General features: G+C 45.6%; 1 protein-coding gene across 2 annotated transcripts in view; it reads right to left on the bottom strand.

The window, feature by feature from the left end:
• Window positions 1-12,508, bottom strand: part of sorl1 (sortilin-related receptor, L(DLR class) A repeats containing) — an 85,352-nt gene that overhangs the window by 10,249 nt on the left and 62,595 nt on the right. The window contains exons 16-36 of one of the 2 annotated variants that reach the window (XM_005753802.2): window positions 11,926-12,011; window positions 11,081-11,253; window positions 10,811-10,942; window positions 10,527-10,618; window positions 9,674-9,920; window positions 9,447-9,585; window positions 9,191-9,364; window positions 8,969-9,082; window positions 8,754-8,876; window positions 8,473-8,592; window positions 7,161-7,286; window positions 6,959-7,069; window positions 6,670-6,801; window positions 6,069-6,200; window positions 4,465-4,599; window positions 3,945-4,097; window positions 3,195-3,362; window positions 2,602-2,730; window positions 2,304-2,430; window positions 2,008-2,177; window positions 1,320-1,435 (exon numbers count right to left, since the gene is read on the bottom strand). In XM_005753802.2, the coding sequence (XP_005753859.1) occupies window positions 1,320-1,435; window positions 2,008-2,177; window positions 2,304-2,430; window positions 2,602-2,730; window positions 3,195-3,362; window positions 3,945-4,097; window positions 4,465-4,599; window positions 6,069-6,200; window positions 6,670-6,801; window positions 6,959-7,069; window positions 7,161-7,286; window positions 8,473-8,592; window positions 8,754-8,876; window positions 8,969-9,082; window positions 9,191-9,364; window positions 9,447-9,585; window positions 9,674-9,920; window positions 10,527-10,618; window positions 10,811-10,942; window positions 11,081-11,253; window positions 11,926-12,011 (2,899 nt within the window). Of the gene's footprint in view, window positions 1-1,319; window positions 1,436-2,007; window positions 2,178-2,303; window positions 2,431-2,601; window positions 2,731-3,194; window positions 3,366-3,944; window positions 4,098-4,464; window positions 4,600-6,068; window positions 6,201-6,669; window positions 6,802-6,958; window positions 7,070-7,160; window positions 7,287-8,472; window positions 8,593-8,753; window positions 8,877-8,968; window positions 9,083-9,190; window positions 9,365-9,446; window positions 9,586-9,673; window positions 9,921-10,526; window positions 10,619-10,810; window positions 10,943-11,080; window positions 11,254-11,925; window positions 12,012-12,508 lie in introns of both variants that reach the window. The other variant, XM_005753801.2, reaches the window with a different exon arrangement.

Below are 12,508 nucleotides of genomic sequence, written 5' to 3' on the forward strand. Positions count from 1 at the left end.
CTTCTTGCTATCGCTGTGGGAAGATTCAGATACAAACAACATGTTTCATAAAGAACAAACAGTCCAGAACAATGAAAAGTTCGATCAGTTCTAAGCTAGGAAATGATCATCATGCAGCATTCTATCACAAGTAAACTTATATCATAAAAAGCTTATACTGACTAAAGAAATACAATATTCTATTGACACTATTGTAAACAAAATGTGCAAATTTAAGACTTTTAACGTTTTGTCTGTAGTGTAATTACTTTGTCTACACTTTTCACTTCTTTTCTTATTGTTCAGTGAGAGACACTTAAACAGGTGCATTAAAGTCAAGTGAATCCCCTCACTGAGAGATCGGCATCATGTTTCCTCACATATGAAGCTAATGAGCTACAGAGAGTCAGCGTCCTCTGAGCGTGTCTCCTGATCAAAGTCCAGCAGTGATACTAACTCCAAGTCTTTTGTGAGCAAATCAAAAGTGTAACAAACTCTGTTGCTCTGACAACGTTTGTTAGTTTAGTTACACCATCGTGCTGAGATTTTAGCAGGGACACCTGCTGCTGTAACACAAACAGAACACACCTGTGTGGTTTCTGCACTCATTTCAGTCACTTTATAAGCACCTGCTTCTCTGTCAGATGTGGAGATACATCAGTTGTAACACCTGCCAGTTTACAGCCTTTCTTACCTTCACGAATATATCCCTCCCTCTTAAAGTCTGTCTCATTCTGCCTCCTCTGTAATCCCAAACTGTCCCACATACAAGGACAATGATCTGGGTTGTATCGTGGAGTTCACAGATCTAGGTTTGTTTTTCAACTAAAGCTCCAGATTTCCTCCAACGTCCTTGATGATTCTTAGTTTGCACATTCTCAAAGTGAACTAAACACTCTTCCATGAATTCTCCAAAACGACTTGTTGCTTCTGCAGCTTTGCTAGCAAAGGTTCAGACGCCCGTTCCTGCGTGTTTAGCTTCATAGAGGCTTCTGAACTTCTAAGCCTTAAACTCTCCACTAACCAATCACACAGCTTTGCTTCAGTAAACAAACACATCTGTGAAAAACATCAGTTCCAGAGTGTTTATAGTGAACCTGCGTTCACATGCACACCTTGAACTGTCTGATGACGAGTTTATCAGAGTGTGTTTGCTGCCTGAGACGAGACACACTGACGAGGCGGGGGGAGGCCTGCGGCCGCTCGGGTCCGTTTTGATTTCTAGACTCGTATTTTGAACTCTCCGTGTTTGTGCTTTACCTGCCGGGCTGTTGAAGCCATCATCATCATCATCATCATCATACTGTGTAAAAACCACAGTTGCTTAGAAAGCGACTTACAATGTACTCCCTGATGAGGCCGTTGCTCTTGTCGGGGGGACTCCAGGAAACCACCACTGTCCCATCCACACCATTATTATCACAGGACAGCTGCAGATTCCTGGGAGGGTCAGGCACTAAAAAACACACACACGCACACTGGATGAACTCCATTAACACCAATATTCATAAAACTGAACATCACACATATTTAAGAAATTTTGTAAATGGCAGTTTAGCCCAGACAGTCTACCCGTCTCTGAGGGGCAACCGCTGGACCACAGTCTCCACCACAGGGTGGACATATGGGGGCAGCAAGAGATCTGCACCATAGTTATGGGGACGGTGATGGAGAGCTAACACGAGCAGGCAAACAGCACCAAAAGCAGAGGGTGAGGGACAGAAGCATCTGGAGGCAACAGCACTCCACAGGTTTAACCACAACTTCAAATTCAAACTTCGACACAGAGCTGACCCTCTCCTGGGTGAGCACTGCTGTGAAGGAAAGTAGTGCTGGGTTTCTAGCACAAGGCTTTATGCAGGTTCTGCGTTATGCAGAATTGCATGCTTATGTATGACTTTTGCTAGCATTGCATCTGAGAGACCAGGAGTGTACCAGAGAGCGCAAACACATCCAGGTTTAAGTTAAAATGAGCAGAAGTCAGAGCTGCTGTTGGAACCTGGTGTAGGGTGATCACGTGATACTCACATCCCTCTGGTGTCCGGACTGTGATCACCTCATTGGTCTTGTGCAGTTTGCTGAGACACTGAGTGAGCACCTTCACCTGGTACGTGGTGTCGGGCTTCAGCACGGTCAGTTTGTAGCTGGTCTTGTTGCTGTGGGTATCCATAGGGGTCCACGGCAATGTGCCCACAGGCCTTAACACAAACACGAGTTCACAGGTCACACTGGCTCTTTAATACAAACCCTGTTACCAGCTATAGTGGAGTGTAACACAGCTGGCTGACAGCAGCGGGACTCCAGGATTACTGAGCAGCTTTTACCTGTAGTAGATGAGGAAGGAGCAGGAGTCCTGGGGAAGGTTTTTAGGCCGGGTCCAGGTCAGAGTGATGCCACCCAAGAAATCTGGTGTCCACTGGAGGTTCTGGACTTTATAGGCCAACGTGTCCGCTGCCAGAGAGAGAGGCAAAGTAGATTCTGATGTCTGAATATTTCGACATTAACATAAACTGCAATAGTCGACAACCGGCAGCAGCTGGCAGCATTGCACTGGACAAGCAGGCAGATAGTTTCTGTCATTTTAAATAAAGCAAACTAAGAATGAGGTTAGAGTGGACCTACCGGTGCAGCCATCTTCATCACTGTGGTCGGAGCAGTCCAGGAAGCCATCGCACTTCTCACTGTCCAGCACACAGGCTTCACCATCAGAACAGCGAGTCCCATTAACACAGGACAGAGGACCGTGGGTGGCTGCAGACACACAGAGGCTTTAGATGAAATGCTTGCTCACTGCATAGCCTGCATGGAAGCATGATGCTCATGACATGAAATATGAACACCTGAGATTATTATCACAGCAGAGCTTAAAAGTGCCATTACACAAAACTTTAGTTCCAACTTCCTGTTTTATGAAATGATCAAATATGGTTCAGCTCAACACGGAGATTGTCCCATGGTGCATTTGCAGGAAGAAGTATTGAAACGAAACTTCTGTACTCCACAGAGAGGATTACGCCACGGAAAAGCCCAACAGAGCGTCTGACAGGCTTGAACTCGTGAGCGAGGCTTTGGGTGAAAACTCGGCGTAATCCAGCTAAAAATCCTTTCGATTGTCTTCATTTAAAACGCCGTCTGTTATATGATCGGTCCTCCGTGGTCCGAGTTCTGTGTGTTTGTGAGACAGTATTTTGCAAATGCATCGTACAGATACTCACGGCAGTGTGCTTCATCAGAGCCATCCTGACAGTGGGCGTGTCCATCACAGCGCTGCCAGTCGGGGATGCAGCGGGCGGGGCGCTGACACTGGAACTGACTCCGGCTGCAGCGATCGGGCGAATGAGGGTTCTCAGTGGGTACCAAGGCAGGAGTCACAGAGCCATTAACTGCTGTCAGGAGAATGAGAAGCAAACAATGTTAATCAGCATTATTTCCTGTTATATGAAGTGTGGACACACATCTCTAACCGTGGATGCTCATTACTGAGGTTACAATAACTCCATCCATCCATTCGCTTCCGCTGATCCTTTTCAGGGTCGCGGGGGCGCTGGAGCCTATCCCAGCTGTCATAGGGCGAGAGGCGGGGTACACCCTGGACAGGTCGCCAGTCTGTCGCAGGGCCAACACACAGGGACAAACAACCATTCACACTCACATTCACTCGCACATTCACACCTAGTGGCAATTTGGAATATCCAATTAACCTATCCCCACAAGCTGCATGTCTTTGGACGGTGGGAGGAAGTACCCGGAGAGAACCCACGCAGACACAATAACTCAAATAAGCAAAAAGTCCAGGCTTCAGACAGTTTTGTGTATTTTCAGTTCGTGGATGTGTGGATGGGCTGGGTGAAGTTATGTGGGCTATTTCAGGAAGATGTTCATTCAGTTTGGCCAAAAGCTGTAAAATATAAACTATTATGTCTTCTGGAAGAAAACTTGGGCCAATCAGCAGCGAGAATCAGTACCTGTCGGACATCCAAACTCGTCGCTGCCATCAGGGCAGTCAGCATAGCCGTCGCACACCCAGGTGTTGCTGATGCAAGCTCCTGAGCCACAGTGGAAGCGGTTGGGCGCACACGTGGAGGGGCCGGGGGCCACAGTGTGAGGATCTGAACCACCTGCAGTGATAAGACGCATAAACTGGTTCATTCAAGAAGCAAATTTGAAACCCCGATTTACTCAGATAGAAACCAAATACTAGAAAACAACATAAAATAGGTGTCCATGCTAATAATCAGACAGGATGGTAGTGTGGCTCTTCTCTTGGACCTCCTCAGCCTCCCAAAAACATACATGGGAAACCTAAAGGCAGGAGATTGGCAGGAACAGCCCCTACAGCAAAGAGCAGTGGCAACAGATAAAGATCCTTATACACATTTTACTCATGTTTATGTTCACTGCTAGTTTTGTTAAATCGGGGCGGTGAGCTGCTCGAACTCTGAGGTTTCTGATGGAGCTCGACTGCCAGAACTAACGATGTCGTACCTGAACATATGTATTCATCAGACCAGTCCCCACAGTCATTCTCCAGGTCACACTTCCACCACGTGGGGATACAACGCCCATTTTTGCACTCATACTGGAAATACTTGGAGCAGCCTGGGACCTCGGTCGGAGCAGCTGCAACGAGCAGAGAAACAGTCAGCCTCGGATTTTGCTGAGTAATCATAAATGTACTTGGTCCTTGTGGGGAAACAAAAAGTTTGCAGGAGTACAAATTAGGGATGCAACGATACCAATTTTTTCAAACCAATACGATGCCGATACTTGGATCTGACTACTTACAGAGTACAAAAGCCGATACTTTTAACCACACACACATAAAATTTAATCTCTGCTGATAAAAAATAAAATCTTAATAAAATGACCACAAAAATAAAATTTCACATAAAAAATAAGCACTTCTGTTAAATTATTGCGGGGTGTGCACATTGTAATTCAACAAAATATCACTGAACTATTGGCACTGTCTCCAGCTTTCAGAATAATAAATAAACACTTCTGTTTGGAATAAAATAAATACAAATTGTGAAATATCAGTGTCATTTCATTCATTTCAAAGGTTTATTTGCATGACGCACAAACAGACACAATTGAAAGGTACAAATGTGCAAGAAACGAAATCAAACGTGCTGCAGATGTGTGTCACAGGCTGATCTGGCTGTAGGCTGTGGCACTTGGCCAGAGGTGGCGCTGGTTGACTCGAGTCCATGTTAGTGCACAAAGTAAACAGCACGCTGTAGTTGTGAAGCAAAAACGCTGAATTCGGAGAAATAAAACGTGCGAGGGGAACGATAACGACGACAAGAGTCTCCCGATCGTTTACTCTTTGTGTCCTGTGAACAACAACGGCGTGGTGTTAATTGTTTGCTGTTTTCGCGATCGCGTCGCGCATGAGGATATCACCAGGTAAACTCGCCACATTTTAAACATTTTGTTGTTCAACAGCATCAAGACTGACGGAGTGTGTTTGAGACAACCTCACAAGTGTCACAGATGGCACATTTGGCGTTTTTTTGCTGGTTTGTCGGTAGCAGCTCCTGAAACGCAAGACTGCCACACATCTGTTCGACCAACGCCAGTAGATCTAAACGCCAGTAGATCTGGAACACCGGCATTGGCTGGTCATCCAGAGCGATAAAATGAGTCAGAGCCTGTGTTATTTTAACTGCCTGTGGATTTTCTCTTGACATTTTTCGTTGCTTTTCCAAAACCTGAGTTAAAATTGGCTGACATTTTGTTTAGCCTAGCTACAGCAGCTTCCAGTTTCTCTTTTTTATCTGGAGCCGCCAGTCTCACTCGCCTAACCCTGTGCCTTAGCACGACATGTCCCCCTAGTGGCCAATCTAAAAAATTACAACAGAAATGACCAGCCACCCTCTGACTAATGAAATAAGTTGGTATTGGTTAACTTTTACGAGTATGAGTACACACACATTTTACAGTATACCATCGGTGCATGCCTAGTACAAATATAACTTCTATATTCAGTGTGTGCAATCAGTGCATTTGTTCCACATGATTCGATAGTAAACATTATGTGTGTGTGGGGGGGTCTGGGCATTTCTCCATAAGCTTTTCATCCTCACCACAGTTGGCTTCGTCGGAATAATCCCCACAGTCATCCATGCCGTCGCACTTCCACTCCAGACTCACACACACTCCGTTGGCACATTGGAAGGTATAGATGTCACACACTTTGCTGAATTCAGACGGTGCGGCTGAAAGAAAACACACAAGGAATCTACTTTCCACCCAGTCCAGCACAAGCTCTTATTTTCTTTGGATCCATGTAACCCATCTGTACTATTCATCTGCATTTATTGTATTTGGTTACAAAAAGCCAGCCTTCTATGTCATCATAATAATGACACGTCAGAAACAAGGAAATACCTGGAAAAGTTGGGAGTGCGACAGTAATCAAAGCAGTGATTAAAGAGCCTGATGCAAAACCTAACTGGAGGGATAAACAGATCCAAACACAAAGCACAAATCTAACGATCCACTGTTCAGGTGCACGGGTGAGTGGAAAACAAACTCAGCCTCCTCCTTTCTCCTTGTTTGGGACGATGATCATACGACACCTCTGCTTTATAAACTGGCCTGGTCAGGTGTTACAGGGTGACGGGTGGTCACAGGAGGGCTGCTGCAAACATGCTAAGTGTCACAGTGGAGATGCTTGGCGCTCACCACATTGTGCATACTCGGCGTCCTCATCAGAGCCATCTTCACAGTGTTTGATCCCATCACACACCAGAGACTGAAACAGGCACTGGGCTCGGTTCTGACATACAAACTCCATGTAGCGAGTGCACAGGGGATCTGTGGGTGACACAAGCGAAGAAAACACAATGACTTTCACAACAAATCAGACATGAGATCAGCAGAGCAGTCAGATGATTATATTCTCTCTCACAGTTACGATTGCATGTGAGGGTCTGACTGCTAAACTGTCTCCTAAACCAACGGGATCACTCACCACAGTTGTTCTCATCGGCGCCGTCTGGACACTCCTTGATGCCATTGCAGTGCGCGGAGGCTGGCAGGCAGGTGTGATTGGAGCACAGGAAGCCTTTACACTGAGTTCCCTCTAATAACAAATATCAATAAAGTATTACTGCTAACAGGAAATCTCTGCTTGCTTTGCAGGGGTGAAACATCAGGGTCTTGAGTGAGCTTACCACAGTGTTGGGGATCTTCGTCCGAGTCATCCTGACAGTCATCATCACCGTCACACTTCCAGCGCTGAGGTATACAGTGACCTGTGTTACACTGGAAACTGCTGGGCTCACAGGTATGGTGGCCCACTGAGGACACAAAGAGTTTTAATGAGTGGAGTTTAAAAATGTATGACAGATTTAAACGTTGTTAATGTGAAGTTTTCACAGCTACACACACTTTGTTACTGGCACTACTGATTATGCATTTATGTATGTCAATGTTTGGCACATGTTGATATATGTATTTATATGGGTGAATAAGCTATATAGTAAATATATTTTCACCCAGCACTTTGTAAATGTCTATATTTAGCTAAAGTTGAAACCAAACATCAGAATGGGGAAGAAACGTGATTCAAGTGACTCTGCAGCTGGCATGGCTGGTTGGTCTGAGTGTTTCTGAAACTGCTGATCTACTGGGATTTGACCACAATACTATGTCAATGGTTTACTGAGAACGGTGAAAATAGTAAAAAACAAGGGAAAATATCCAGTCGGCAGCATTTTCACTGTGTGAACATGTGCTGTTGATCCTAAAGGTCACAGGGTAACGGCTAACAGGAAGGAAACAGTAACTCAAATAACCAGTCAGTACAACCAAAATATGCAGAAGAGCATCTCTGAACACTAACATAACATGTCGAATCATGCAGAAGGTTGCTAGTCCAAGCTGGGACTAGCAAGGCGTAGCTAATAAAGTGAGCGTCAAGCATATACAAGCTAGCCTCAAAACAATAATAACCGTTTTCTAATTGTGTGGGTAGGAGAACAAAACTATTATAAACTGGAGAGTATTACAATAACTTACAATTTACTGGCTGTCTTTAATTTAAAAGTAACTAACAAACCCCAAAACTCACTAAAGCAGCCAATGAGAACCTGCTAAGCTAGTTAGCTTTAGCTAACTGTTTAGCCTTTTGTCCTCATCAGGAACTGATTCAGCTGCTACCTCAGTGAATTATGAGGAATAACAAACTGAATATCCAAAATAACACTATGACTATTATGCTGTACATTTCAGTGCCTGCAGCTGAGTCGTTGTGTGTTAGCAGTCATTCTGTGACTTTAACCGTGTGGTTAGCGGTTAGCGGCTGTGTAAATAGCTCTGTTTTTATGACTTTAAAAAAAAACACTAACTGCACTGTTAAAGGCTGTAGCTTTGTAGTTTTATTTTATGACTGTGAAGTTTACTGTAATTGTTTAGCGCTTACAGCTCACACCTTCTCTGATTTAACTTTGTGGGACATCATGTATGATGCTGAGTCTTTCTCACCAGTGCAGTTTGTTTCATCTGACCAGTCTCTGCAGTCATTGTCTCCATCGCAGCGCCAACTCTTGCGGATGCAAACACCACGTGCACACGTGAACTCATCGGGCCCACACTGATGAGAATCTGAGAAATACATCAAAGTGTTAAACAATGTTGCTGATCTAAACTAAAATATTTGTGTGATGACCCTAACCTAATTAACTTTCTAGTCTTCCTAACCAATGAAAGTGCTTTAATAAAAGTCACATTTAACCATACAATCACACAGTTTTATTAATGCGTACCACAGTTCTCCTCATCACTGTTGTCTCCACAGTCATCCTCATGGTCACATTTAAAGGCCAGAGGGATGCAGGAACCTGAGGCCACGCAGCGAAACTGGTTGGACGGGTCACAAGTCGTAGTGGCTGGAGAAGGACGCCAGGAAAAAAGAGCTTTGTTTCTATAGCAACAGTTGATTGTTTCTGTCATGAAGGCAGCAACGCTGCTGAGTACTTACGACACTCTTGTTCGTCACTCATGTCCCCACAGTCGTTGTCGCTGTCACACTTCCAGATGCTGCTGATGCAGCGGCCATTGGAGCAGCGATACTGGTTTGGCAGACAGCTGTGTTCTGGAGTCGAAGAAATATGCAAACATGCAAACTGTTAATTGTCGGAGGCTTCGTGTCCGTATATCTTACGACACGCGTCTTCCAGAAGCAGTACGTGCTTATTCTCACCCGTCTTGATGCAGGTGTTGTTGTGGAGCTGGTAGCCTTGGGGACACTGACACTGCAGCTCTCCGCTGGGCGTCGTTAGAGTCGGGGCGCCGTCTGGGCAAACGCAGGTGTGCCTGTGGCCGGGCTGAGGCAGACACAGCAGGCTGCACGGCTGGTCGGCACAAGCGTTATGGCCTGACGAGAGCAAGAACGCAGTTTGTTTCATTTAAACCTGAAGAAGACTGACAGCTTCATCACCTCCCTGCCTGGTCCTCACCTCTGTTCTTCCCCTTATAGAAGATCTTCAGGTCCATGACTCCAGTTAGCCTGCCAACAATCAGCTCGTTGTTTTGGGAACCAGCCTTTGGAGCTTTGAAGATTCCCATTTTAGACCAGTCATCCCAGTACAGGTCATTCTGAACACAGCATGCAGCGCGAAAGTGTGAACAATCCACCCAATCCATCAAGACTGAAACACACACACACTCATAAACATGTTGTTACCTTGAACACAGCTATGGCGTACGGGTGGGGCAGCCCCTCCATGAGGACGCGCCTCTGCCCTCCGATGAAGTCGGCCCTCTCGATGCGGTCGCTGTAGGCTTCGGTCCAGTACAGCCAGTGGTCGTCGGCCGTGATGCCGTTGGGCCATCGGACACCCTCGGACACGATGCGGGACACGTTGGTTCCATCCATGTAGCTTCGGTAAATGCCAGGCGCTTGGTCTCCCCAGTCAGTCCAGAACATCAGACTGGACATGGAGAGGATACAAGATTAGGAATTTGCACCGAATGCGCCCATTGGCCACTCTTTGACTGTGATTGGGCGCCAGGTCAAATATTTAATACAAGCTTAAACTCTAAGAGAGTGACAATGTACACAGAGAAGGGAGGAAGTGAGTGCAGTGAGTCAACCATACATTCATTTTCTGAGAAAGTGGAAAACGAGATCAGCAGCAGACCACAGGAATCCCGATGTCTCAGGAAAAGCAGAACTATGTTTGCAGAAGTGAAGCCAGATCTGTTTTCAGAGATGATCTTGTGGTCAGTTTGTCTGGTCATCCTTTTTAAAGGGTGATCAGAGCATTGTTGTGTTTTTACCTTAAGATCAGGTTTAAGAAAATAGTCAGAACCACTGGTGACCGATGTGTATTTTATGCTCCTGCTCTGCAGGTTTGTGTTTGCTGGATCTTTGCATGATTGCCTGAAAAAGGCAATATCAGCAAAAACTATATTTATTATAATTTCTTGTTCTTGACTGGAAATGTCAGCTTTTCAAATCAGCCTGAAGCTGCTCGTTTCAGATTCACTCTTTTAATCACAGGCTGTATAAAACTCGGTTCCTTTAAACTCTTCACCTCTCTCCGGGCAGCAGAACCAAAGCTCGCGGGTGTTCGAGGATGGAAGAGTTGAGCAGGGTGTGCCGCAGATCCCCATCAGGGTTTGAAACCTTCAAACATAACAGGGAAAAGTCAACGGTAATGAAGCTGTGTCAAGAAGACAGATTATTGTGATTATGAATATAATCTGACGACCAAAGAGGAGAACTTGGAAAGAACAAGCAACTGTTTTAGTTTGATAACCTCGCGACTGTGATGTGTCTGATATCCTGAGTGACAAACACTGACAATGTTTTCTATACCTCAATCTTCTGCGCTCCAGCATCCACCCAGTATAGCAGTCTACTGATGGGGTCAAAGGTCAGAGCCTCCACATTCTGCAGGTCTTTCCTCACGACAACCTCCTGACCTGTGCTGCCATTCAGACACAGGCGCTGCAGGACCAAAAGACACACGCAGGTCAGTAACAGCTGAATGGTTAAGCTCCCTCCGTCTCAGCCCCACAGTTAGCACCATGCTGTCCTGCTGTGAGAGAGCACACACCGACTGCATCTTCTAGAGGAGCCACTGACCTGTATGGTGTCCAGGGAGATGTCGGCCCAGTACAGGCAGTTGCGGTCATAATCAAAGTCCAGAGCCACAGCCTCCCTGAGGCCAGCCAGAGGCAGAGCCTGGTCAGTGCCCGTGGCCAGGTCGTAGCGATGGATGGAGTTCCTCACAGCGTACAGGATGAACTCATTACTCTCTGCAAAACCACAGGAGACAGCCTGAAGACAAACACTGGGACTACAAACGTGCACTGACACCGAGCTGCACTGCAAAGAACTTGAACGACTGACACAAACCGATTGGCTGCTTCATGTCGAGTAAATTCCTTCATTAATTTGAAAACATGATCTCTTTGATTCATTCAACACAGCCGTCATGTTGTCAAACATCCAGTTAGAAACGGCCCAGCTGCTGTTACCTCTCAGAGCAGGTCTATTATAGAGACTCTACTACTGACCCATACTCAATAACTACAACACAGCTAGCAGAACATTAAAAGTCAAGTTGAACTGTTGGACATGACGGTCCAAACATCTTGAGCCGCCCCTCATCTCTTCATGCTGTGAAGCAATGCCAGCACAAACGGAAGCTCAACTGTGTCGAGCTTGATCACGATTTTTGCACAGTGCTGTGCATCTACGTTTTTTTAGGGGTCTCTCATGCATTTATATGTAGGAGAAGCAGAAATGCTTAAAATAAAGGATGTTTATTTGGATTTCACCTTTCTCCCACAAAACCCCCACAGGTTACCAAGTCTGTGTGCCAGTCAGTAAAACTGGATGGTAACATTTGTTTGGAAACGTGACACCTTGAACTGTTCCACAGCACGCTCAGCTGCATCTTTGAATGTTTGGAGAAAGCAGATTACCTCCGACAGGACAAGGCAGCATCTCTCCATCCAGCCGGGCCTCCACATCTCCGCCGCTGCAGCTGTCTCCTGGTACCTTCCTGTAGCTGCAAGAGGGAAATAAAAGAGCTTTCATCTGTCAGCAACTTGGTGGCGTCCGAACAAAAACAGTGAAAAAAAGGAAGAATAACCAGGAAGGACACATTCAGTTACGTTGGTGTCGTTACTGGATCAATAAGGTTCTAATTTCAAATGACCAATCACATTGTAGTGATGTCATAGTTTTGTGATGTGGAAACATTGTCGCCCACACTCCCACGACCCTAACCCTAACGTCCAGCCTCGACCCTAACCCCCTCCTTTTTGGGATTTTTTCTTGAGTGGACATCGGAAGGTTTTTTTTCCAAGTCGCAAAACTATGACATCATAACAATGACCAGGATCAACATTGCACATGACAAATCACAGACGTCACCACGTTGATGCAGGAACAACACGAGGATATCTGCCAGAATCACTACAGTGTTCATAGCATGGGAGTTTTCTTCCAACACAGTTTGATTAAAAATATATGGTTTAGTAGATTTAGATTCCCCTTTAGCAT

Source organism: Pundamilia nyererei, unplaced genomic scaffold (assembly GCF_000239375.1).
Source record: "Pundamilia nyererei isolate P.nyererei 1_Seehausen unplaced genomic scaffold, PunNye1.0 scaffold00466, whole genome shotgun sequence".
Taxonomy (NCBI): domain Eukaryota; kingdom Metazoa; phylum Chordata; class Actinopteri; order Cichliformes; family Cichlidae; genus Pundamilia; species Pundamilia nyererei.